This window comes from Dipodomys ordii, unplaced genomic scaffold (genome assembly GCF_000151885.1).
Source record: "Dipodomys ordii isolate 6190 unplaced genomic scaffold, Dord_2.0 Scaffold6, whole genome shotgun sequence".
Taxonomy (NCBI): domain Eukaryota; kingdom Metazoa; phylum Chordata; class Mammalia; order Rodentia; family Heteromyidae; genus Dipodomys; species Dipodomys ordii.
The window spans coordinates 11125410-11151911 of record NW_012267222.1 but is presented as its reverse complement, the minus strand read 5'-3'; the positions used below and the strand labels follow the sequence as shown (position 1 = coordinate 11151911).

Below are 26502 nucleotides of genomic sequence, written 5' to 3'. Positions count from 1 at the left end.
CGCCCTCCGCCGAGCGCGCCGCGGCCCGGGCACTCCCTCCCCGGCGGCGGACTCAGGCCTCACTGGATAGCGCCACCGTGCACCAGTGGCCAATCACCGGCCTCGATGTCCTTACCTGTAAGTTGGGGTGAGCTACCGGGCTTTATATGGTGGGTACCATACAAAGCCTCTGCTTGCTGTGTGCCTCTCCTTGAGCAACACGTTTTCACGTCTGGGGACCCTCTGTTGATCAGTTTATGGAAGGTCTCAGAAGGCCTTTTTCAGGGGGAAAGACCCTTCCATCTGAACCAAGAGTTTCCACTTACAACCCAAGTGAGCCTAACCTAACTCCTGGGTCTTTGAGCTACATTATCAGAACGCATGAGCTCACATGGTTATAAGGTATATATAAAGGTAATTCCCTTTTTGCTCACCTGGAAACTGAGGCTCAGGAAAGTTAATTGACCTGCCAAAGCCCACAGTAGCAGAGCCCAGAGTTAGACAAACTGGGTCCAGAGTCTGAGTAGACCCCTCGTGCAGTGACACCAACAGGGCGAGCACCAATGTGCCTCCCCGCCCCCCCCCCTTTTTTAAAGAGGAACAACTGAGTCTCCTAAGTGTGATTTGCCCAAAGTTGCTTTTGGACAGTTAGGGTAGAGATTGTATTTGTATACAAATCTGCCAACTCCCAGTCTAATGCCCCAGTCTAGACCTCTGGATCTGCTCAGCTCATCCTGGGACAAGCTAGAGTTGTTCCCAGATAGGTTCCTAGTACCAAGCTAGTACCTAGGGGCCTCAAGTGTCTCAGACTACTGGGTCCCTAGTATTTACTAATTCATCACACTCTAGACTTAGTTCAGTCTCAGGTCAGGGATGTGGGGGTAAATGACATATAAGGGGAGCAGCCTGGGAGAGGGCCTGGAGCTGCTGCCTGCTCCCCCACAACCCCAGCAAGGAGGCACAGAAGCTGGCAGGCCCCCCACTCCGCCCCGGAAACCTGGCAGTTTATTTCTGTCTCTGGGCCCCCTGTTTCCACAGAGTCAGTCCAGGAAGGCTGGCAGCAGCTGGCTCAGAGGGGTGGAGCTCCTGCTCCCTCACGGGTCCAGCTGCCACCGTGCCCTCCCCCACCTGCCAGGCCAGACCAGGCTTCAGTCAGAGGTGACATTGTGATGAAAGGGAGGAGCTGGGGCCAGTGCTGAGAGGTGATGCTGAACTCTAGAAGTCTAGGGCCCCAAAAGAGAATCCATCAGAATCCCAAGGGAAGTAACCCCAGCTCCTCAACCTGGAGCCCAGGTGCTCTCCTCAGCTGAGTTCAGTCAGCACCCAGCTCAGGTCTATTAAAGGTGTAAACTTCGGCCTGACCAGCCTTATTTATGCTAGATCATTTTTCCTGGGGACTGGACCCTGGTCCCAAAGAAGAACCTGCATCTAAACCTGCTGTCCATATGGCAGCCACTTTATGTGCAACTACCGAGCAATGAGACTGTGGGTAGTCCAAATCTAGATGTGCTGCGAGTATTCTGAAGGTTTATTGTTAATTTTTTTTTAAAAAGGTAAAATATTCCAATGATTCTTACAATACAATGATTATATGTTGAAATGATTATCTTTGATATTCTAGTTGGATAAGATGCACTATTAAACTTAATTTTACTTTGTTTAATGTGGGTATTAGAATTTTTTAAATTACCCATGTGGTTTCTATTGTCCTCCCTCCCTCCTTACCTCCCTCCCCTCCCTTCTTTCTTTCTCTTTCTCTCTCTCTTTCATGGCAGTATGGGGGGGTTAAACTCAGCCTTGGCCTTGTACTTGCTAGATTGGTGCTACACCACTTGAGTCACACCTCCAGCCCCTTCCATTGTATTTCTATTGGACAGAGCAATTCTAGATCATATGGTATTCTGGCCTAGAACCAAAGCTTTGCCTGCTCTAGATTGGTATCTGTGTGGCTTAGCGCACCTACTTCCCCATATCCAGACCACAGCCTTAGGTGTGGGTCTAAATCTTATTGCCCAACCCCACCTGACTCCAGCTTTCTGTGAATTCAGGCTCAGCCAAAGATTTTGACTAATGTCTGTTTTAAACCACTACTTAGTACATTGCTTATTCACCAATTCCTAGTAGTTTGCTTTCAGCAACAGGTCAACTTCCATGTTAACCTGACACAGATCAAGAACTTGGCCTGACATCTCAATGTGTCCAGTGAGGTTTAAAATCCATACACCCCTCAGGAGGAATGAGGTTCCCATCTGGATCTTTATAGAAAGTTCCTGTTCCTGATGACCAACAAGCCCAACCCCAGTGAATCTAGATTCCAGTCTGAGAACATGGTCCAGCCAAATGCAGATCATCTTCTGCTGTGCCTCTAGACAGTCCTGCCAACCGGGATCTAAACCAGAGCCCTACGTGGCTCCCACGCAGCCTGGGACTGCTGAGCTCAGCAGATGAGCTCTAGAGCTCCTCTCTGGAATGGAAAGAGTGTCTCTACTTCTGAACTCCTCTAGAGAGATCAAGGCCTGCTGGCCTTTCTCAGTGGCCTTGGGGTGGAGAGGGAGGCTAGATTCCAGAGACAGCACTGAAGGCTAAGTCAAAGGGTCAGGGATAATAAGCCTTCCCTGCCAAGGAGCTGAGCACAGTCCGGCTTCAAAGCTAGAGTAGCCCACACCCCTCTCTTCCCAGCAGACTCCCAAGCATGTTCCTTAGCTGAGGGACACGGGGCCGACACCAAGCCTTCTGGAAGTTAGGACGGGGGCTCGAGATGAAATATCAGCAGCCCTCATTGCGTGATGCCTTTGTTGTAACACAAGGCTGAGCTGGCACCACTGCCACCTTTCCCTTACCTCTAGCTCTTCCTTCTCCTGGGCTTTCTTGGAAAATTCTCCCCACAGGTGCCATTTCTCCCTCCTTCATTCTAGAATACCGGGCTAACCTTAATGGCTGTGCAGTTGACAAACCCAGCCTTAAATTCCTGCTGTGACTGAGCAAGCCACTTCACCTCTAGTGTTCCTCCTCTGTTTCCTCATCTATAAAACAGAATAAAAACAGCGCTACCTATTTCCTAAGGTTGTTGACCAGCTTTAGTAAGATCATGAGGTAGAGAGCAGTTCGCTCAGCACCTGGCCCCAAAAAAAGCATTTAGTGCTAGCTGTTGTTTTTAACACTGATCATCTAGCTTGGTCGTATGGATAGACTTTGACAGGTATGTAAACCTCACAAAATGTAAAGCTTGTAAAACCTTGTTTTTGTGTCTTTCTGGAGCGAAAGCTCTAGTAGTCTTTACCATACTTTCAAAATGACTGTAGCCCAAAAGAAAAGAAAAGAAAAAAAAAAAAAAGCCAGTGGCTCACATCTATAATCCTAGCTACTCAGGAAACTGAGATTTGAGGATCACAGTTCAAAGCTAGCCCAGTTAAGAAAGTCCTTAAGACTCTTATCTCCAGTTAAGCACCAAGAAAAAAACAAAAGTAAGCTGGGTGCTGGTGGCTCACGCCTGTAATCCTAGCTACTCAGGAGGCTGAGATCTGAGGATCACAGTTCAAAGCCAGCCCGGGCAGGAGAGACCGTGAGACTCCTATCTCCAGTAAACCACCAGAAAACCGGAAGTGGCGCTGTAGCTCAAGTGGTAGAGCGCTCGCCTTAAGCTGAAGAGCTGAGGGACAGCGCCCAGGCCCAGAGTTCGACCAAAAAAAAAGAAAAAAACAAAAGTAGAGCTATGGGTTCAAGGGGTAGAACATCTACCTTGAGCAAAAAAGCTCAGGAGCAGCACCCGTGCCTTGGGTTCAAGCAGAAGCTCAAAGGGAGGAGATAAGGACCAGCTGAATGTTCCTCAGAAAACCTAGGCAGACCAAAGGCCGGCGCCCAGGACTAACGTCCCAGACCTGACTCCTTCCACCAGTCCAAACTGTCTGTGGGGATGTGACCTCGTCATCTCTCACCTGCTCAGCTGTGCAGGCCTCCCAGTGGGATTCCCACCTCCAGTAGCTCCCATGGAATCTCCTCCACCCAGTGCCAGATACATGTTCCTCAAATCCCTTTCTTGTGACACCGGGTCTCTGCCTGGAAACCTTTAAGAGCTCCCCACTGCTGACGACAACACGAAGGCCAAGGTCTCAGGCCTGACACTCAAGGGCCTTCACAGCCAGGGCTGGCCCTGCTGACCTCTTCCATGGTCCCTCTCAACTGGTCAGGGCGCTGGCTTCTTCTCTGCTCTTTTCCCTCCTCTCAGTGGCCATGCCACCCACACACTCATGCAGTTCTGGACAGACTCTGCCCCTCGCTCAATCACACAGTGTCTCGGGCCTAGCCTGCTGCCCCCGGCTCTGCCCTCAGGGTTGCTTCCAGGCCCAGCCACTGTCTCCACTCACCCGGAGCTGACCTGGCCAAGGGAAGCTGACCCCAGCTCAGCTCTGTGCCTGGACACTGGCCTACCTTGGCATTGCCCGTCCTCTCCCATGGACTCTTCCTATGCCCTCACCACAGGGAGTCAGCTGGCAGAGTTCTGCCCTCAAAGGCATGACTTCTGTGTCAGTCTCCTGAGTCTCAGTGTCCTCCCTCACCTACAAGATGGAAACCGTAATATCTATACATCACCTGAGTCTCACAGTAATAGCCATACATCACCTGAGTCTCATGAAAGACAAATGACACAGAAACTGGAAGGTGGGTTTTGTTTGTTTGTTTGTTTTGGTGCTATCCTAGGACTTGAACTCAAGGTCTGGGCACTGTCCCTGAGCTTTAGTGTTCAAGGTTAGCACTATACCACTTGAGCCACTTCCGGCTGTTTGGTGATTATCTCATTGAGAGCTCATGGACTTTACTGCCCGGGTTGGTTTTGAACTGTGATCCTCGATTTCAGCCTTTTGAGTAGCTAGGATTACAGACAGGAGCCACCAGTTCCTGGTAGGAGTCTCACAGACCTTCCGGATCTGCTTGGCATAAAAACATGATCTTCAGATCTCAGCCTCCTGAGTAGCTAGGATTATAGTCATGAGCCACAGGTACCTAGCATTGGAAGGTGTTTTTTTCCCCCCCTAAAATCTGCAAACAATATAATAACCACCTCCATTTTTTAACTTAAATTAGAATTCCAGGTGGTAGAGCGCCAGGCTCAGTTGTGTGCAGGAGACCAAGATAGGGGAAGATATCACTTAGAACAACATAGAATCTATCTTAAAAATATAAATAAAGGGGCTGGGAAGGTGGCTTAGTGGTAGAATGCTTGCCTCACATATATGAGGCCCTGGGTTTGATTCCTCAATACCACATAAACAGAAAAAGCCGGAAGTGGTGCTGTGGCTCAAATTGGTAGAGCACTAAGCTTGAGCTGAAAAGCTGAAGGAGAGTGCCAGGCCCAGAGTTTAGGTCCCATAACTGACAAAAAGAAAAATTAAAAATTAAAAATAATTCTTCAACCTTGACACTCTAAGCTCCTGCCTGTTTTATTTTCCTCCTTGGCACTTACCACTATGTGTATGAATGTATTTTTAGTTAGTTAATTTAGATATAGGGTCTGGCCACATAGTCCAGGCTTACCTTGAGTTCACAATCTTCCTGACTCAGTCTCCTGAGCACTGAGGTTATAGGAGTACAATACCATGCCCGTCTAGCTAACTGGGCATGTGTGAACTGTCTGTTCACTCTCTCCGTGTAAGCTTGTTGAGGGCAGGGATGGTTTTTTCCCCCTTAAGAAGTTGTACAAAAGGGTTTTAATTCCATAAGTCAGACTATGAATACTTATTTATTTTTGTCAGTCATGGGGCTTGAATAGGCCTGGGTACTGTCCCTCAGCTCTTCAGCTCAAGGCTAGCCCTCTACCACTTGAGCCACAGTGCCACTTCTAGCCTTTTCTGCTTATGTGGTGTTGAGGAAGCAAACCCAGGGCCTCATGCATGCGAGTCAAGCACTCTACCACTGAGCCACCTTCCTAGCCCCTGAATTTGATTTTTAAAGTCAATTTTCTATTGTGTGTACTAGAAAAGTGCCTAATACCAATATGCACTTGAGTAAATTTATGAGCCGCATATTGGCTGTGTCAAGTCCTGGACTAAAGAGCCAGCGACTTCCATTACCCCTCATTTTCAAAATGGTAACTGTGATACAGCTTGGCTCTTGAGATTCCAGAGTCTGCCCTGTGGACCACCATGCTCTATTTCCTTTCCTGGTGACAAGCGTAAGCCTTTTGAATCTGTCAACCTCCCTATCGCCCTGGGGCCGTCTCCCCACCGTGGCTGCGAGGCCACTAGCTCTCTCAACTCACATGCACTGGGCTATTTCCACCCACTTCTCAGCCCTAAGCTAAGTTTCTTAGTCAACCTCAGGGCCTTTGCCTGTGCCCTACCTGGAATGCTATGCCCCCACCCCTAATTTCTTTCAACTTGCCCATTTCTCTGGCCTCACTAGTTCTGGGAAGCCTTCCAGCCAGCTTCATGTTCTTCCTGCCCTGAGCTCACTAACCCTCCTGGGCAGATTAGTGAACTGAATCAAAGCCCCACCCCCATTCCAGCTCCTAAACCAGTTTAAGAACACAAAGCAGCCAGGTTCCAGTGGCTCAGATGGGTTCCTCCTAGCCATTCAGGAGGCTGAGATCTGAGGATCCTGGTTTGAAGCCAGCCTGGGCAGAAAAGTGAGACTCTTAACTCCAATAAACTACTCAGAAAAAGCCAGAGGTGGCACTGTGGTTCACATAGTAGAGCTCTAGCTTTGAACACAAAGAAGTTTCAGGGACATTGCTCAGGCCCTGAGTTAAGCCCCAGGACCAACAAAAATAAAATAAAACAATAAATAAAAAATAAGGGGCTGGGAAGGTGGCTCAGTGGTAGAGCGCTTGCCTTGCATGCATGAGGCCCTGGGTTTGATTCCTCAGCACCTCATAAGCAAAAAGTAAAATGCCGGAAGTGGCGCTGTGGCTCAAGTGGTAGAGCGCTAGCCTTGAGCTGAAGAGCTGAGGGACAGCGCCCAGGCCCAGAGTTCAGGCCCCACAACCGGATCCTAAATAAATAGAACACAAAGCTTTCCACTCTCAAACTACAACTCTGCCCCTTCCAGCTGCGCTGCGGTGGGGATGTAGCTATCTCTCTCTGAGACTATCATCCTTTATGGGCAAAATGGGGAGCCAGGTCACTATTATCTTCATGACATTTTATTGTGCTGTTCCCTCTGCTCTAAAAGCCTGGCTACTTAATTCCTTTTTCCTTAATGGTCCTTCTTTGTCCAGATGACCACACTAGTAAGACTGCTAAAATATACTGGCCTCTTACTCTCTGTGCTGACTGGAAACAGGTCTGGCATTTAGCAAGTAGTGAGTAGTAGTTGATGAATAAAGTAATAAATGCCCACCACCTTAAGGAGAATTACTATCATACCATTTTATAGACAAGGAAATCAAGACTGGGAACGGTTGGAAAAGCTACTTCCCACAGACAGGATTCAGACACCAGAGGTCTGACTCCAAAGCCAGGCCCATCACTGCTCAGCCCCATTCCCAGTGGCTGGGCACTTTTTCTTTAGGTGTCGGATCTTAACATCCAGATGGATGTTCACTGAACATCAGGTGCAGGGTTCTAGCCTTTCATATTTTATCTCATTTGATCTCTCAAAACCCCACGGCAAGCTCAGGCACAGTGATTACACCTGTAATCACAGCTACTCAAGAGGGGGAGATTGGGACAATCATAGTTTCAGGTCAGCTGAGCAAAAAGTTACTGATAAATGATAAGAAACTGGGTGGGTGTGGTGACACATGCCTGTAATTCCAGCTATGTAGACGATGTAAGTAGAAGGATCTTGGTCCAGACTGGCACCAGCAAAAACATGAGATCCTATCTGAAAAATAAAGCAAAAAAGGAACTAGGGCCATGGTTCCAAGGGATTGGGTGCTAGCCTAGCAAGTTCAAACCCCAGTTAACACCAAAACCATATGGCAGCAGGGTGCCAGTGGCTCAAACCTATAATCGTAGCTACACAGGAGGCTGGGATCCCAAGATCACAATTTGAAGCCAGCCACAGCAGAAAAACCTGAGTCTAGCTAACTACCAAAAAGCTGGAAGTGAAGCTGTGGCTCAGTGGTAGAATGCCAGCTCTGAGTGAAAAACCTATGGGACAGTACTTAGGCCTTGAGTTAGACCCATTTCTGGCACCAAAACAAATTAAATAAATAAATACCTCATGGTAGTAGTGCACCATGATGATTTTACCTTGACGGCTGAGAAAAACAGTCTTAGAGAACAATCAATAACTAAAGACACATGGGTTCCAAAGCCAAACTCTTAGCTGCATTGTTTTTGGTTTTCCCCTTGGTCTTATCCATCCACCCTTGAACTATTCACACGCATGTACTATGTTTCTCCTGCCAGATGAGTTCTGAGGCCAAGCCTTCTACGTCCCCCAACCAGTGGCCAGCACTGCAGCAGCTGGGCCCCACAGGGCTCTCGGGCTACTGCTCTGCACGCCTGATGCTCTGTCAGTTTCCCCAGAACAGGTCTTGATGTGTAGGCCATGTCTATCCTTCCAAATACAGGACTAGTGAGGGCTGGACCAGGTTACCCCAGTTCAAAACAGACAAATGAAGCCGGGTGCCAGTGGCTCACGCCTGTAATCCTAGCTACTCAGGAGGCTGAGATCTGAGGATCTTGGTTCAAAGCCAGCCCAGGCAGGAAAGGCTGTGAGACTCTATTTTTTGGGGGGGGAGTGTCCGGTCGTGGGGCCTGAACTTTGGGCCTGGGCGCTGTCCCTCAGCTCTTCAGCTCAAGGCTAGCACTCTACCACTTGAGCCACAGTGCCACTTCCGGCTTTTTTTTTCTTTTTGCTTATGTGGTGCTGAGGAATCGAACCCAGGGCTTCATGCATGCAAAGCAAGTGCTCTACCACTGAGCCACCTTCCCCGCCCTTCTGTGAGACTCTTATTCCCAATTAACCACCAGAAAACTGGAAGTGGCGCTGTGGCTCAATGGCAGAGCACTAACCTTGAGCTGAAGAGTTGAGGGACAGTGCCCAGGCCCCGAGTTCAAGACCCACAACTGGCCAAAAACAAAACAAAACAAATCAGACAAATGAAAACATACCAGAGAGTAGAAAGAGGTGGCAGAGATCTTACCCCCTTAAGACACCCCTTGTGACAGGGACCCACTCTCCAGCCCAACATCCTCCAGAGCCAGAGGACCCCATTTCCTGACCTGATCAGTTCTCACCCAATCCTCTCCCCAAGCCACTACCCCCGCCCTCCCTCCAACTGTTAGCCCCTTCATACAGCTTGACAACTGGAGTCAAGACTCTGCTTCTCTTAGTTGCTCTATGACTTCCAGCCAGTCACGTGGCTTCCCTGAGTCTCCCTCTCCTCACCTTGGCAAGGGACTAATCCTGCTCCTCACTAGGTCTTGCCCTGGGGATTAATAACTGAAACCATGACCATAGATGTTTCCACAGGAGCTTGGGCATGCTGGTGTTCCACAGGCTGAGCAATGGGGTAGGGAGGGGGGCTGCCAATGAACACACATTCCACATTCACACACACACACACACAAAGATTCCCCAACAGCTCAGAGCACCACCCAACACGGGTGGCCTGTCATGACCATAGCTATGATGCAGAAATATTAGAATAAGCGCAAGCCTGATGTCAAACTTCCCAAGGCCACAGTTGCTACAGCTAAGGCCCTGAAGCAGATCTGGGAAAGGAAAAGGGGCGGGGGGCGCCAGCTGGGAAGTTGCCAGTGGGAAGACCCTACAATGGGAGAGGAGAGAGGGTATAGCTCTAAGACTCTCCCTCTGCCCCCCCCCACCTCCACTTCACCCAGTGTCATTTAGCCTGGGCCTTCCACCCCTCCAAAAAGGAAGAGGAGCCTGAGGCAGCAAGTTAAGTCAGAAGAGGCGATTACCTCTGTTAATTAATTAAAATAAACAGCAAATTAAATACAGCAAAATTAAAATAGCACCGGAAATTAGTTCTTCACCAGCCCCACCTCACAGGTGAGAGGCTTACAGGCCCCCTGCAGGCGGAACCTGGGCAGCACTAGCACCTGCCTGACACCCTGATTCCTGGCAACCAGAAGTGGCACTGTGGCTCAAGTGGTAGAGTGCTTGCCTTGAGCTGAAGAGCGCAGGGACAGCGCCCAAGCCTAGAGTTTAAGCCCTACAACGGACAAAAAAAGAAAAAAGGAAAGAAAGAAAGATCCCATCCCCACCTATCTTTTTTTTTTTTTTCTAGGTCTGAGCCTGGAACTTGAACTTAGTACCTGCTGCTTTTGCTCATTGGTTAGCACTCTACCAACTGAGCCACACCTTTAGCCCCAGAAAGACTCCATTCTCTGGGCTGTGCTCTCGCCCCGCTTCAGGGTGCCCCAAATCTGTGTCTGGAGACTCCTCACTTGGCAGTTTTCTTAGGATGTTCAGGAAGAAAGCACTGCAGAGGCCTAAAATCCCAAGCCAGAAGATGCCTGCCCTCATCGGTTAGAGCAGCTTACACTCTGCCTGAATTCCCCTTATACTGACAACTCATCACACAGATGGGGAAACTGAGGCAGGTGACCACATGCAGAGGCTGAAGCTAAGCCTCAGTGAGCACATTCCAAAACAGACTTCAAGAGCAGCTTGGTTCCATCATGATGTCCCCCGCCACCCCTCAGCCTGGCCCAAGGCCTTGCCAACACTAACCCCAACTCTCCCTCCCATGCCCTAGCCCAGAGGGATGGAGGCTTAGCCAACCTTTCAGTCCCTCCCATCAGGCTACTGTCCACAGACTGCAGTGAGCTGCACCTGAAGATCCTCCCCCAACCTCTGCACGTCTGGCAGCCCAAATTCTCCCACTGATCAGCTGCTCAACACTAGCTCCTTGTGAGCCCCAAAAGCAGGGCTGGGCTGCCTCACCCTCTTTAAACAAGCAGGGCGCCTCACCTCCACCCCTACCCAGGCCTCGCTGCTGGATACCTGGTTAACAGGTAGGCTGCTCAGCCTCAGCACCTGGCACAGTACTCTGCCCCTTACCCTGTCCAGCTGACAGCTGACCACAGACCAGCATCCACACTGCCCCCCGCTACCTGATGGGCTTTGCTCCTGGCAGTGTATGTTTCCCCTGTCACAGTGATGTGGTCTACATGAGTCTCCTCGGTCCTGCATGCCCATTCTAGGTTAGACCACCATGACTCCCATCTTGCCCCTGAGTTCTGGTCTGTCCTTATCCTAGTCCTGTCACTGCTGACTTCCTGTAACCTCTGAGCCTGGCATCCAACCCTCAACAGATCTGCTCTGGCATCCCATGTTCTCCCAGCACAGCATGCTCTGATTCACTGCCAGGCTTTGTATATACTGTTCCCTCTGCCTGCAACACCCTTCCCACACTTTTCCTGTTGTGAATTCCTACATATCCCTCAACAGCCAAATCAAGGGTCACCTTCCAACCTAGTTAGAAGAGAGAGGCAACAAACCACCAGGCTGCTGCCCCAACTGTGAGCTCTGGGAGGGAAGGGCCCAGCTCTGTCCTAGCCATCCCACACTCCCCAGAGACTAACCCCAAACAATGTTCAATCAATACTTGCTACATGAAGGAATGCTCCACATCACCTGTTGACTAAACAGAGAAGAGACAAAAGAATAGAAGGTCACAATCCACAGGGCCAGAGGTGGAGGAGAGACTATTGAGGCCAGGCTGGCCAAGAACAGGGAAGAGCAGTGAGGAATGCTAACGCAGCCAGGGGCTAATCTCTGCAGCAGAGCCACACTCTTGGCAGAGGGAGTGTTTGTGAGAGACAGAGGAAGGAAAGTGATGGGAGGCTCTGAACGTATGTGTGCTTGTGTGTGTGTTGCATTTGTCAATTAGCCCATGTGAGAAGGCAGGGATGTGTGAGGGAGTGGATGGGGGTCGGCACATGGAAGCCATGAAGGCTGTGGGCATGCATTAGCAAGCAAGGCTGTGTGTGCATGGGTGGATGTGCTCTGTGTGTGTGTGCGCGCGCGCGCGTGCGCACGCTGGAGGTTGTGTAAGTCTGCTGGGGGGAGGAAAGTGAATGAGAAATATGGGGGGGGGAGGCAGCGGGCTGGGGGAGTGTGTGAGACTTAGGTAGGGGGCTGTGGAAAGCATGCACAGGAAGATAGAGGGCCTGTGAGGGTGGCCAAGAAGGAAGAAGTGTCCCAGCTCTTCTGAGGGTGTGGCTGCTGTGGCCCTAGCCACAGGCTTGGGGCCAGAGGTGGGGGCTGGCCCTGGGTCTGGGGTGGGGAGCTATCACAGAGCACAAGATTCCTCAGAGCCTCTCTGGAGCCATAGGCGCCAGCTTACCATGTCCCCAGGCGGGAGGTTGAGAGAAGGCCCAGATGTGCGTGTGCCTCCACATCTGTCCACAGCAAAACCTCTGGGCATTTATTTGTCTTTGTCTGTGTCCGGGTGTGCACGTCTGTGCTTGTGTGAGCCCTGCTGGCTGTGTGTCTGTGCCTGTCTTTGTCTCTGTATGCATTTGGGCCTTTGTCTCAGAGTGTGACTGTTGGTCTATGCCGGTCTGCATGGCAGGGTCTGGTTTTGTGTGTGTCTGCGTGTGTCTGTGTCTATGGGATGTCATGTGTCCACTACTCTGCCTGTCTAAGTAGTGGGTGCATGCGACCCCTTGGGCTACCTGTTTGCACCCGTGGGGCTCCAGCCTCAGTGTGAAGGCACAGTGTGCTTTTGAAGCTGTGGCGGGTCTAGATCTTGGGATAGCTAAATGTGCATGTGTGTTAGCGTCTCTGTGGAAGCCCATGCCATGTTGTGGTATAGAAATGCTTATCTGTGTGATGTGTGTTTGTGCCTGTTTGTGTGTGTGTGTGTGTGTGTGTGTTGGGTGTGAGGGGTTTGTCACAGACTGGTGAGCAAGTTAATCTTAGACTCCGTGACACGTGGAATAAAATCACGCTCCCATAATGGGATCATTCGTCTTCCTGTCCAAGGAGAGAACCAACTCTTCACCCTCCACCCTGGGGGAGTCTGAGGGGCCAGGGCCAGGCACCAGCCCCCACCCAGGTCCCTTTTGAGCTTCAGTACTACACCCCCACTCTCCTCTGCTGCACTAGACTCATGCTGCCTCCAGAGTGCCCTGGTGCCCACTGTGGGCTGGGCAGGGCTCCAGAACATGTGACTGGGCCTTAGAGGCCTGTCCTGGGCCCCCAGCCCCACCCACTGCTGAGGAGGGCCCTGCCCCAGATGGGAGGGGGGGTGCAGGAAGGAATCTTTGGGCCCCTCCTCCTCCCAGAGGGGAGGGATGAGCTGCAGGCCCGGCCGGGATTTTCCATCTCTCAGCAACAAGATTCCTGGTGAGCAGGCTGCGGGGTTTGGCAGGGCGCCTGCTGGAGACCCGCCCTCACCCGCCAGGACTCCTGGGTCCCCAGGGCCAAGCAGCAACGGGTTCCCTGGGGAGCTGGGAGGGCCCCAGAACTACAGCTTACTGTTGCCTGGGCCTGTGGGAAAGCCAAACCCTTCTCGCCCTCTCCCCCGCTTCTAACCAAAGATGGCTTCCCAGCCCCCCAGGCCAACCACCACCCTTCCTCTGGCCTCCCCCAAGCCTTGGCCTTGGCTTGAGAAAGCCTTCCCAGGCCAGCCACCCAGCTCCACCCCGCCTGACCTCAGCACACACCCAGCTGGAGTTCTAGACTTCACCTCAGTCCACAGGCTCAACAAGGCAGGGCTGTGCCTTCACCTCTCGGACTGGTGGGGGTGCTGAGGGCAAAGCTGTGTCCTGCATCTGTTAAACCCTCTTGGTATCCGGAAGCTGTCCTCCCAGACTGATCAGGAAAGAATGTCAAACCCAAAACTGGGAAGACAGGCAGTGAAGCCCTCTGCCCTACCTACCACAGTGAAGCAAGAGGCAGATCCAGTAGTCTGAACACTCTTAGACCGGCTCCAGGACTGTGGCTACACTTTTCTCTTTCCCATGGGTGCAATTTCAAAGGGTGGATCTCAGTAGGAAGGAGAAAAGAATGGGCAGGTGGGCTGCTTCAGCCCCCAGAGCCTTGGATGAGCTGCTGGAGAGCAGGTTTGGTAAGAGATTAAATTTGAGGAGAAAGGAGCCGCTCCAAGATTTATGAGCCTCATTCTTCTCCCTTAAATTCCCCTCTAAGCCCCTCAGCCCCCAGCCTGGTCCCTCCAGGGCTATGCTGTGGCCCCAGGCCAATGTCAAGGCCCTAACCCATCCATCAGCTATTGCCAGGGAGTTTCCACCCCAGCAGGTTCCAAAGGGAGGTGCCCCACTGACACCAGAGCCCAGATAGATGGGAGGGGGCATGGCCTTAACGAGTCAGCCAACAACCCTATCCCCTTCCTAGGAGCTGGGGGGCTAGCAGCTCCAGGGAAGAAAGTAGGCTGATGGGTGGGGCCTGGGGGAGGTGGCCTCCCTGCTCAGGCACCACACCCAGCCCAGTCCTTTCAACAGGCCAGGAGACCTGGGATCCCAGGAAGCCTGACAGCTCACTGGGTGTGTGACCTTGGGTGGCTGCTTCTCCTCTCTACCGCATACAGCAGGAAGTGGCTCAGATAAGCCAGGGTGGCCCTCATTCAGCTCAACCCCCTCAGTGCAAAGCCTTGCCCTCTCTTCAGTGCAGGGTGTCATCAGAATCTGAGCCAGATAGGGTGAGGCTGTAGCAGCTAGCTGGAAGAGTCCCTGAAGTCACCTAAGTCACAACTGAAAACACAGGGTGATCAGCACCCCCCACCCTCACCCCCTTCCCATCCATTTTCCTGAAGAGGGAAACTGAAGCCCTGAGAGAGGCTAAGTCCTCTTGGGAACTTTATCTTCCTGGTGGAGTGATGAAGAGAACAAGCTCTGGGGATGGAGGAACCTGAACTGAAATCCCACCTACACCAATAATTTGCTACATGAAGGGCCTTGTTTCCTGTAGGCCTCAATTCCTCATCTGTATAATGGGGTGATTCAAGTGCCTTCCTCCTAGGCCTGCTGAACTGAGCTGAGAAAATGCGTGTAAAGGGCTTGGCAGGTCCTGACACACCGAGCACTTGCACAGTGGCTGCTATCATGGCTGTGGTTAGCACTTCATTAACATAAACCCCAGTGGACAGAAGCCAGGGTAAGACCTGGCTGGAGGATGAGACCATCTTATCCTAGAGTCAGGTTGGGACCCCCAGGGTCTCAGTCCGGGAGGGCCATCCCAATTCCTAGAAGCCCCCTAGCTGTCTCCCCTATTCGTTAAAGGCCTCTCATTAGTGAGCCTGGGCACCTGCCCCTCCATGCGTAATAAGCCTCATTAGTATCTTAGCCCCAAGCTCTGAGCCCAGAGTCTATGTGTGTGCACACACATGAGGGTAGGGGGGCTGCAACAGGCCACCAGCCAGGAGACAGCATCCTCGCCAACCATACCCCTTGCCTGTCATCCACAGAGCCCGTCACCACCCAACTTGTCACCTGCCTGCCTCATACCCGCACCACCTGTCACCCACCCAGGCTCGTCACCCACCCAGCCCATCACCTGCTCCACCTGTCACCCACCCAGCCTGTCACGGGAGCTGCCTGACAGGCATCTGGGTGGGGGACAGAAGATGGGGAGAGGAGGAGACCACAGGGGTGTGGAGCTGGGGGCCCCAGAGACCCTGTGGGACCCCCACTTCAGCTCCGCATCCTGCAGTATCGCCATGGCAACCTCTCAGCCGCAACCACTTTCCCAAACATCTCCCGCCCCGCCCCCCCGCCCCCCCCCAGGCCCTGCTCTTAGCTGAGCTGAGACTAAGAAGAGGCTGAGTGACAGCAGAATGGGGCAGGAAGGAGGGGGCTCATCAGCTGGCTGGCCTTGACCATCCTTCTTCTACCCTTGGACTCGGTTACTCCATCTGCAAAATGGAGGGACCAAAATGGATGAGGCTTTTATAGAACAGTCCATTCATTTCTAGCCTGGATTGGTTGAACTGACTGCTGGTTACCTGGGAGGGCGGGACTAAAGGAAAGGACTTTCTGGGCTCTTCCATGCTCCTTTGCTCTAGGCCTCGCCCAGAGATACTGGGCCTCTGACCCAAGCTCACACAGCAGGAGGAGTAGCTGGAAGAGAGAGGGGGCTCTGCCACAGGACTGCCAGCTGTAGGTGCCACGCTGGGTGATCCCAAGGCGACCAGGGGCTGGCTTGGTCCCTACCTCTGAGCCACATTATTTATAAAACCAGAGCGTGGTGCTGAGCAACAGCGGTGGCACTAGCACCCTAGGGGCACATGCCACCGCGGGACGGCAAAGACAAGGTGCCTCCTCAGAGGAGATCCCAGGCTCCCCCTAGAGCCACCCGGGTAGGGATTGAGATGGCTGAGGGGCAGCAGTATGTCCCCCCTCCCTTCTCTTCTCCAGGCAGGCCTCGATAGGATTACTTCTGCATGACTGCCCGCTCCATAGGGTTCCAGAGACCCTCCTGCCTGCAGCAATCTTTAAAATTCCTCCAGCCCAACCTCTTCCTTTCTCCCTGCAGTGAGTGCTCCAGAGTCTACTGCAATGTGCCCACTGCTGACGTGAGGACACCTGCACCACCACCAAACAGGCAGGGCCCAGGCCCCTAGTCCCATGGGCAAAGATGGGGCCATCCTCAGGGGGCAGCCCTGAATCCCTCAGCCCTCTTGCACTAGGTGCTGGCCAGTGCCACAGACCACAAGTTCCAACTGGGGTCACGTGCCAGCTGTGACAGGCCAGGTGGGCACTATGTGCAAACACAACTGGTGGTGCCTGGCAGACCTGCCCATGTCCCCTGCTGCCAGAATTTGGCTGCTTCACCCCTGCTCTGACCCCCTCCCTCTCTCACCAATCCCTACTGCCCCCCCAGGGTGGGCAGACAGCGGGCCAAGCCAGTGCCTGTGACTCCCCAGGGCACTACAGGCAAGAGATCGATCCACTGAATTTTTTAAGGCCCTAATGGAGCCTGCATCCCAGGACTTGATGGCCGGGGACACAAACGATGTCGTGGAGACCCCTCCCACAGCATTGCGGTTGCTCCTCTTTGGGGTCTGAGGAACCAGGGCAACCCTTCTATAAGCTTTCCCTATCAGGAAAAGAGGCATCAGGGACCCCCAGGAAAGCGATGGGACAGGGTCTGTCTGTGAGTAACACCAACCCCCCCCATCTCCCCAGCCCTAATGCAGGCAGAAGCAGCTCAGCCTCTAAATCACTCCCCTCACGCTGCCCTCTGAGGCGGATTCTGTGCATGTGTAATTAGGGGGTGGAACAGATGGTGGAGATTCCGTTTAAAATCATGCATCTAGTAAAGTAACCTTCACTGTAGGAACTGACTCCCAGGGATACCAAAACCCACAGCCTGGGTCTGGGGAGGGGGGTCCTGCAAGCCAGCAACTCCCTACCCCCTCCCCTGAAGCCCCAGCCCGGGTCCCTCTCAGGTGAGCAAAGAGGAGGATCTGGCATGCACCTGAAGAGTGTCGGCTGGGGGTAACTTCCCCTGCCCCCACATACATGCACAACCCAGGCACGGCTGGGTACTCAGAGTTCTTGGCTGAGAGACCAGAGTGACCAGGTGCCAAGGGACTCTGCCCACCCCCAAAGGGGCCGCAAGCCCCCAAGTCCAGGCCAGAGTGTTCACAGCCCAGGGTCGGGGAGCGGGGGGGGGGGGAAGCTTTGAACCAGATGTCCAGTCTCTCTCTCTGTCCAAGAGAAAGGCCTGGGGCAGCGAGGAGGTGGAGGTGGCTCCCTGGGCAAAGGAGGCTTTGGGAAGTGGAGGCGTCTGGGGCAGCAGAACGAAAGGGAGAAAGGAGGGAGGGAGGGTGGGGGAGAGGGGGAGAGAGGAAGAAGGGGGGAGAGAGAGAGAGAGAGAGAGAGAGAGAGAGAGGCATGTGAAAGGCTAGGCTGTCTAGGCGAGTGCGGGGTAGGGGGAGGGTGTGCTGGAATGTGTGGCTGGTAGGAAGGAGCAGGGTAGCAGAAGACTTGAGGCGGGGTATGTGACAAGGTGTCAAGGGGTGCAGGGGGAGCAGAAGAGCTGTTTGTGAGCTTGAAGGAGTGAGTGGGTCAGGGCTGTGACTAGCCAGGCTGGGTAGCTTGTAGATAAGCAGGGGTGTTTGGGGCAGTGTAGAGGAGCAGGCCCTGGCCCTTCAGGGCTGAGCAGTGGAATGGAGTGTAGAGCTGGGCTACATGCAGGGAGTCACTGGGACTCAGGCAGGGTGGCCTGTGGAGGCGTGGGGACCTGTGGGGGAGGACATATGAGAAAGCACACACAAACTGGGGAAGGTATTGGACGCTGAGGATGCTGTCTATTTGGAGATAGACTAGAACTAAACTAGGTTTGTTGAGTATAAGGTAAACGTTGTGGCTGGGGTGGGGTGGGGGGTATTCTTGTCTGGGTGTTGCTGTGTGTGTGTGTGTGTGTGTGATGCTTAGGGCTGTGCGCATGTGTTTGGGAAGGAGTGGCTGTTGAGGAAGGAGTTGGGGCAATGGCTCTAGAAAGGGTCCTAGGACTTTCACTAGGTACCTGGTAGACCCGGTGCCAGGGAGTATGGCAGAAGCAGCTATACCAGGGTGAGGCACAGGAGGTGGGGAGAGCCTCTGTAGAACCCTGTATTGGGGATGGTAAGAAGGGGGACCCCTCCCCAGAGATGGTAAAGTGTGCTATGTGTGTATATGAAGCAGTTGGATATCAAGAGGGTGTTCGTATGGAGTGGTTGTATGTGTAGAAGTGTTGGGGCTATGTATTTGGAGGTGTCAGTGCTGTGTGTATGTGGGGTGGCTGTGTATTTATGAGGTGCTGGGGGGGGGCTGCAGTTGGGTCCTGTGATCAGAGAGGTGAAGCCCTCACAGATATTTACAGAAAAGTCCCTGGCTTTTGCTCTTCCAGAAGCCCAACGGGGGGCTACCCCCTAGAGCCCCTCTGCTGGTTCGGGACCGCCGAGACAGGAGGTCCATCTGTCTCTGCCTATGCCCAGGCCCCAGGAACAAGGCTGCCTCCTCACTCCCTGGGGGGTGGCAACGGCTCCCAGCCCACCCATCTGCCTTCAGATGGTCCAGGCAGGAGCCTCCACAAAGCTGCCTGGAGGGCGTCACTATGTTTGAAAAGGCCTGGGCTGGGGGTGGGGGGGAACTACACAGTCTTCATGGAGGCTCCTTTGAAAACCACTGACGCCAGGCAAGAGGAGGCAGGAGGACAGGGGCGGGCATGTCTGTCCTTGGGCGTCTGTGGGTCAGTGCCCAGCTGTGCGCCCCACAGCCCCTTCCCGTGTGCTTGTGCTGACGGTCCCTTTTGAGGTAGCACCTGGGACCTTGCAAAACACCCCTGCAGACCAGGCAACAGGCTCCCAGCTTCACACCTGCAGCTCTGCCATCCCACAGGCACACTCCCTACACCCGTACATAAACACACACACACACACACACACACACACACACGTAAGCTGCCTACCTCTGCACCCTCACACACAGCTCACCGCTGTATCTTCAGACACAGGCACACCTCATCACAGCAACCCCATTCTGTAAAACTTCACATCTCATCATCTTACCCCCCACCCCGCCACCCCTGCACATGAACAGGCACCAGCATCCACACCCAAAGCCCATCTCACACATGCTTGCTCAGACCATGACAGACATGTACACACATACCCTCAGCTCTTTCCCACTACCGAACCCACCAAGCCAGCTCCATGACCAGGCCACTCTGTACCATCCTAGAAAGTACACTGATTGATGGGGACCCCCTGCCTCCCCCCGACTCTGCCAGCAGGGTCAGAGAGGGTTGGTGGGGGGCTATCTACTCTATTCCAGGTGTTGCCCTGTAATACGTCCTGAAACCTCATGGCAGGACCTGGGTGTTACCGCCTGGGTACATGTTCCCCAGTTGTACTGTGAGAGGCAAGAGGAGTGTAGGTGTGGACACCTACAATGTCACAAAATGTGTGTGCTGGCACAGGTGTGAATATAGAGGGTGCATTTCCAGACATGCCCCAGGCCAAGGGAGCCCTTCAGCACTACCCCCAACAGAGAAGCAGGGACGAGGGGGCTCAGCCAGGCTTTACTTTCTCTCTCTCTTCCTCTCTGACCTCTTTAGCAGCTGGAAACTGAGCTGGGGGTGGAAGGAATGGAGACTTGGCTGGCCTGGGGGTTTGGGAAGGGAAGAGGCAGAAAACACCTTCCAGATTCTCATCAAATCCCTGTTTGTGGTTTGTAGCCTCCTCTCTCTCTCCCTTTGCTCTCTCTCTCCTCCCAACCTTCCCCCCCCCAGGTTTTTCCTTTATCTCTTCCTGTCTCTCATTATTCCCTTCCCTACCTCTTTCTTATTCATCCCGTCTACTCTCTCTCCCTCTCCTTCCATTTTCTGACTCCTCTTACTGACAGCACCTCTGTCTGTCCGTCTCTCCCTGTCCCAGTCCATCTGTCCGTCTCTCTCAGTCTGTTTGTGTGTGGGTGTCAGTGTCCATCTGTTCTATCACCCATCTGTCTGGCTGTCTGTGTTAGTCCTTCTAAGGGTGCCCACTCGCTCCCCAAGGAGCCTTCCTTTAGGTCAGCAAAGGTCTTTCCTGGCCCAGGAGGTAAGGAAGGGGTGTAGCTTCTGGAAGCTTCAGTAGCAGCTGGACTGAACTGGGAGTTGGGGCCAGCCAGCTGCAGATGCAGCCCCTCCCCTGAGCTCCCAGGCCAAAGACCCCAAAGCAGAAGAGGAAAGTACTTTGGGCCTCATGCAGCTGAGTTTGTTCACAGGGGGTTCACTTCACCATTCTTCCCAAAAGCCAGGCCTTGGAAGAGAGGACTCTCCTCTGCCCACCTTCTTTATTCCCTAGCCAATGGGAGAGAAGCTGGGATCCAGGAGGGAGGAGGAGTAGTCCTTGGGGAAGGAGGGACTGGGAGCCAGGGCTTCCTGTCAGCTAGGCAGAATGGGGGTGGGGGGGGCGCTCCTTTTCTCCTCTCTTCCAGGCAGTCTCTGGGGATGTCTGCTGCTCTGGTCCCAGCTCTAGGCATGAGGGGCTGGATAACAGTTTCTGCCAGGTTCACCATAAGACTCTCTGCCCAGCTACCCACAGGGATATGATAGGAATCACATGATTGCTTCCTCAGCAACAGTGGTGGTTGGTTCTGGTCATGTACAGACTTTGGCCTAGTCGAGGCATTGGCCATTCTGAGATGTCTTGCAGCCCACTTAACCATTGCCAGGCCAGTCAGTCAGTCAGACAGATGGACGAACAGACCACACACACACACACACACACACACACACACACACACACACACACACACGAGTGCATACTGACTCCTCCCACTGCTTGCCCAACAGCCAGCCCCCACTATAATGATATGAATTCAAGAGTTTCCCCAAAAACCTGCCCTCTACCTTGCACTAAGGCAGGGCCCAACCATACCTTCAGCACACAGCCATCAGCTTGATACCACATCTCTTCCCCACTTCCCAAGCTCATTTGCTACCTGATTCCCTTGCCAGTAGCTTACAATCCAAACCCCACAGGGGATGGGGAAACTGAGGCCCCCCAAAAAACAGTATAGGAGGACACTGTCTTCTTTCTGAGGCCCTGACATTGAAGCACAGGGTCAGAAATGAGGAATGAGGAAAGAAGATTGTGCAGACCCAGAATCCAGAATCAGGTTCCTTCCTGACCCACCGCAGCTAAAGTCCATATTGGCTGCAACTCTGCTCCCTGGGCCAAGGCCAGGGGCTGGCTGCCTCCCCCAGCTCTCCTTGCCCCTGCCTTCCCTGCCTTCTCCCTCCCAGCTCTGGCTCTCTCATCCTTTAGCTCTTGGAAGCCTGACTCACTGTTTCCCCTCCTCTCTCCCCTCCCTCCCTTTCCCTCCCGGCAATGGCTCCTCCCCCTCCCCTGGGGAGGGGGGCTCTGGCCACAAGGGTGCCTGCCTGCTCCTCTCCCCAGGCTCCAGCTCCCCTCTGCACCCAGGAGGCCCCCTGCAGCTGTTCCAATTCTCTAACTACTGTGAGGTGAAGAGCAAGAGCCAGGGCCCCAGCCTGGCCTTGCACAGTATTTGTGACCTGACTCCTGGGATCCCTCTTGTCAAACTGTGGGGGAGGGTGTTCCAAAGGGATGACCGCCCCACCTGCTCCCCCCAAGGGGGGGGGCTAATGTCACCTTTTATAACATGGGCTCCTCCTGGTAGCAGGCACCTACCAACCTGTGGGGTGCTCTGCCTACCTCAGGCCCTGCCCCCAGGTCCTAAGAAGCACTTAGCTGTATTCCTAGACACTAGGGAAAGAAGAAAGAAATGCTACTCCTGACCTGGGACCATTAGTCAAGACCCCTTAAATCTCTATTCCTCCTCCTCTTCTCTCATCCTGTGGGATTCTCCTCTCCTCTGTCTCTCTCTCTCCACCTGTCCTCCTCCTCTTCCCAGGATATCTCCAGTAACAATCCCGACACACCAGCCTGGGTAAGAAGCCCTTAGTGCCTCTTGTTTGTGGCTTCAGTGTAAGACTGGCTGAGTCCCCTGGCCCGCTGACCAGGGCCTGTGATTCCCTACCTCTTGCCTGTTTCCTTTTTCCCTCTCATCAATGGCTTCAGTCTCCATCTTCCCCCACTCTGCACCAGCATGTGGCTGTCTGGGTCTCCCTCCCTCCATTCTCTCTCCCTGGGGGGCCCATCTGCTGACACTAGCAACAGTGTTACCCTTGCTCCCCCTTGCTCCTCCAGCTCCATCCCATCCTGGCTTTGCCCCTCCCCCTCCTCTGTCCCAGGAGACTCAGGGAACCCAGAGACAGAGCTTGGCACCATCCCATAATAGTGAGTCTGCCTGACCTCACCCAGCCAGACCAGAAGGGCCTGGGCATCTGCTACCAGGCATGGCATCCCTGGTCTGGTCTTGGGTAGCTGGCTGGCATGAGACACAGAGCTCTGTATCTCCTCTCTCTCTCTCTCTCTCACACACACACACACTCACTCACTCACTCACATGGTGACCTGGGGGTGGCACAGAGGGGGTAGAAAGGGAAGTGTAGGAGGAGCTCATCAGCTTTGCCTCCAGGAAAGCCTTGCCCGATGGGGAACACAGGCAGGAGGGAGTGGTTCAAAGCCAGTGCCTCAGGGCTGATTCAAGAATAAGCCATGTCCCTTTGGGGGCACTACCAGAATAACGCCCCCCCCAAAAAAAACATCTTTTGCTAGGGACAATCAGTCCCCCAAACCTCCAGCACAACCACAACAACTGGGTGGAGACCCCCATCCCTTAGTCACCTTTGAAACTCCAGCCAACCTCTCCACAGCACAGCCCAGTTAACATAGCAGGGGGTTCCAGGAGTCTCCCTGCCAAGATCTAAGCATGGGGGGGGGGAGCAAAGCTCCCCAGTTCCCAAGCCCCTCCACCAACGACTCCATCAAAGGCTAGGGAGCAATGCAAATTAATCCTGGAACCTTCATACACTAAAACTGAGAAGACAAGTGATGCTTCCATAGCACTTGGGGGCGTTGGGGGCTCTCTGCCCCCACGACCTTGTTCCAGACCCCCCAGCCCAGAAACCGCAATAAACAGCAAGCTCTTTTTCTTTATGACACCAAATTTCTCCAAGCCCAACAGCTCCTTCCATCACTACCTCAGCCATAGATCACATTAAAAACTCACAGAGGGCAACTTAAACACATCACATTTGTTTCTCTCTATATTATTTCAAAAGTAACGGCATTAAAAATGGATTTTACTACAGAAAATAAATATCAGCACGTGGGCCAGAGCCCAGGCGGGAGAGAAAGCCCACCAGGAGAATGTCCCTGAGGGCTTCGGCACAACTTAGGCACTGACCAGGAAAGGGGGCTGGATAGCCAAACTACGCTGTGGGGTAGGAGGGGGGATGCCCAGGGAGGGGGCAATTCCTGCTCACCTGGGCACTTGCCCCAATGCCAGGGCAGGAAGGGGACGTGTTGGTAGTTTGGGCTGGGGTCTGCTGCCCCCCCCACCCCCCCAAAAAACCCAACTCTTGCCCTCACTGGTCTTTGCGCTTTCTAAAGGGTAGGAGCTCTGGGGCCAGAAGTTCACCAGCCTCTGGGGGTTACTCCAAGTATTGACACAGCAGGGGAAAAAAATGAATTCAACTTACTATCCAGTTTGATTTTCCATTACTATAAAAATAAATATACATCTGCTCAAAGGAGGGAGATGGCAAGCAGCATGCATATGCCACCTGGGGGGTCCCTCAGCTCACCACTACAGCCCAGCCTGCCGGCCTGCTCTCCCCCCACTCCCCCCACCCCCAGTGGAGAGCAGACTGGTAACCTTTCACTTGCAACCCCAGCTCAGACAGCCACACACACTCGGCCACAAGGAACAGGAACAAGCCAACAATAGAAACACCCCAAATGCCCCTGGCAGGACTCTGCCCAGGCCTGGGCACATGCCCCTGCCCTGCCAGCGGCAACAGCAGCAATGGACAAAATGTGGCCACCCTGACCCGGAGGCAAAGCTTGTCCTCACACCCTGAGCTCAGCCCAGGGAGCTGGGGCCAAGTCCCGCCTGATACCAACTGGTCCAGCGGGAAACGCCTGCCCAGCCAGCCAGGCACAGGCCCCCCCAAGGGTCCCTCCTTGTGCTCAGGGACCAGGCTGGTGCAGCCCAGCCCTGCCTCCCAGGGTGACGCCTGGGCCCAAATTCAGCTGGCCCTGCCAGTCAGGCACTGGTGCAGAACTGAGGGCACCAGGCTCAGCCCCTCCCAGCCTAGCCCCAGGGCCCCCAAGCTTGGAGGGAGGGGAGACTCCCCACCCCTCCACATCTGGCCCTGGCCCCTAGGGTCTGCGGTAGAGAATTCCCGCCCCCGCTTCTCTCTCTCTCTCTCTCTCTCTCTCTCTCTCTCTCTCTCTCTCCCTCCTCCCGCCCTGTGCTCTGTGCCCGCTGCCTGCCTCAGGGACAGCCCCAGCTCCCGCCTCCGGCCAGCAAGGCCCACATCCTTCCTCTCTCGGCCTGGCTCCTTTGCCTGGCAGGAGGCTGGGGGGGGGTCAAGCTGCTGGGGGGCCCTCCCCACAGCTCCCACCGGTCTGCATCCCCAGCCCCCCAACTCTGGGTTGCTGTAGAACAGGAAACAAGGTTATTTCCTAGACTCCGAGCCAGCCCCCTGCCCCTCTGGCTCTGCCCGCGGACCCAGATCCAGCAGAAAGCAGAGATTCAGCAGTTTACCCCTAGCTCCCGACCGAGGGGTCTGACAGCTGTCACTCAGCACCCCACCCCCCCGGGGAAGAGGGGGCCGATTCAATCAAAGCCCTAGAGGAAACGCATTGATAGGCCGTTATTTATTTATTTATGCAAAAGTGAGCCGACTTTGTTCGCCAGGTAACCGGGCACGCGGCCCAACCCCTCCGGCCCGGGCCGCCCCCAAATCCCTCCTCCACCCCACACCCCCTCCGGGTCATTAGGTCTCCGCCCCTCAACTCCCGGGGCGCCAGCGGAACCTTGGGATTTGGGGGCTGGAGGGGAGGGGCTCTTCCCTCCGCAGTCTCCCCGTTTCCCAGCGCCGATCCTAAAATCCAGCCTTGTTCTCCGCTCCCACGGTCCCCCTTCATGCCCCCCCACCCCACATTCTCAGCAAGCTGGAGAGCAAATTGCAGTTTTAAATCCAAAGGCGGAGGGAGGGGGAAGGAGGAGGGGGTGCGCGGCAGCGCTGGGCGCGCACCTCGCCCCCGAGCCGGGGAGCCGCGGGGCGGCCAGGAAACCCGAGAACCCCCCCCTTCCAGCCCCCCCTCCCCGTCCACCTCCCCCTCCCCCTTCCCGGCGCTGCCTGCCAGGCTTCGAGCCGAGCCCAGCCGAGCCGCGGGCCCCGGTGGAAACAAAGACCGATCGCAGTGCTGGCACCGCAGCCACAGGGTCCGGCGGACCGGACCGGGGGGTGCGGGCCCCCCCCACCCCGTACGCTGCACAAAAGAGCCCGGACGGCCGGTCCCCAGCGGGGGTCTAGGGCCAGGGAGCAGGGCGCCACTCACCGGAGTGCTGGGCTGCCGGCTCCGTGGGTCCGAGCCAGGCGAGGGGCTTCGGGGGGCGTCTGTCTTCCGGCGGTGGCAGCGACGCGGGCGCCCGGCTGCTGGGGAGAGGAGTCGCGGAGGAGCCCTGAGCAGCCTGCCGTCGCTGACAGCATGGCTCGCGCCTCGGCTCACGTTCTCCGCCGCTAACTCCGCCGGACACGGCCCCCGGGTTCCCGCGGCGGCCCCCCACCCCGGCCGCCCCCCGCCGCGCACTCTCACAACCCCGGACACCCCCGCCCCCGGCCCTCCCCAATCGCAAACCTGGGAGGGAACGCGCCCCGCGCCGTCCTCCGGCTCCTCCTCCGCCGCCCCCTCCCGCCCGCTCCCCGCTCCGTCCGTCCGTCCGTCCGTCTGTCTGTCTGCCTGTCTGCAGGTCTCTAGCTCTCGCTCGCGCTGCCTTTCTCTGCTCTCCGGGCTGGGTGGGAAAAGGAAATGAGGACAGAAAGCAGACGCTGGCTCGGGGTGGTGGAAGCTGGATTCCCTCTCTCCCTCCGCCCTCCTCTCCGCCCTCCTCCTGCCTTCTGCTCTCCGCTGCGAGCGGGGCTGAGCGCAGCCTGGCGGGTGGCTCGCTCTGCCCGCTCGCTCCGCCCGCCCGCCCGCCCGCCTGTCTGTCTGTCTGGTCTGCCTCGCTCGCTCCC

General features: G+C 54.7%; 1 protein-coding gene across 1 annotated transcript in view; it reads right to left on the bottom strand.

Moving 5' to 3' along the window:
• Positions 1-26502, bottom strand: part of LOC105997728 — a 51985-nt gene that overhangs the window by 23412 nt on the left and 2071 nt on the right. Inside the window, exons 2-3 of the mRNA XM_013032253.1 lie at positions 26126-26231; positions 25826-25923 (exon numbers count right to left, since the gene is read on the bottom strand). Coding sequence (XP_012887707.1) covers positions 25826-25923; positions 26126-26231 — 204 coding nt within the window. The remainder of the gene's footprint in view (positions 1-25825; positions 25924-26125; positions 26232-26502) is intronic.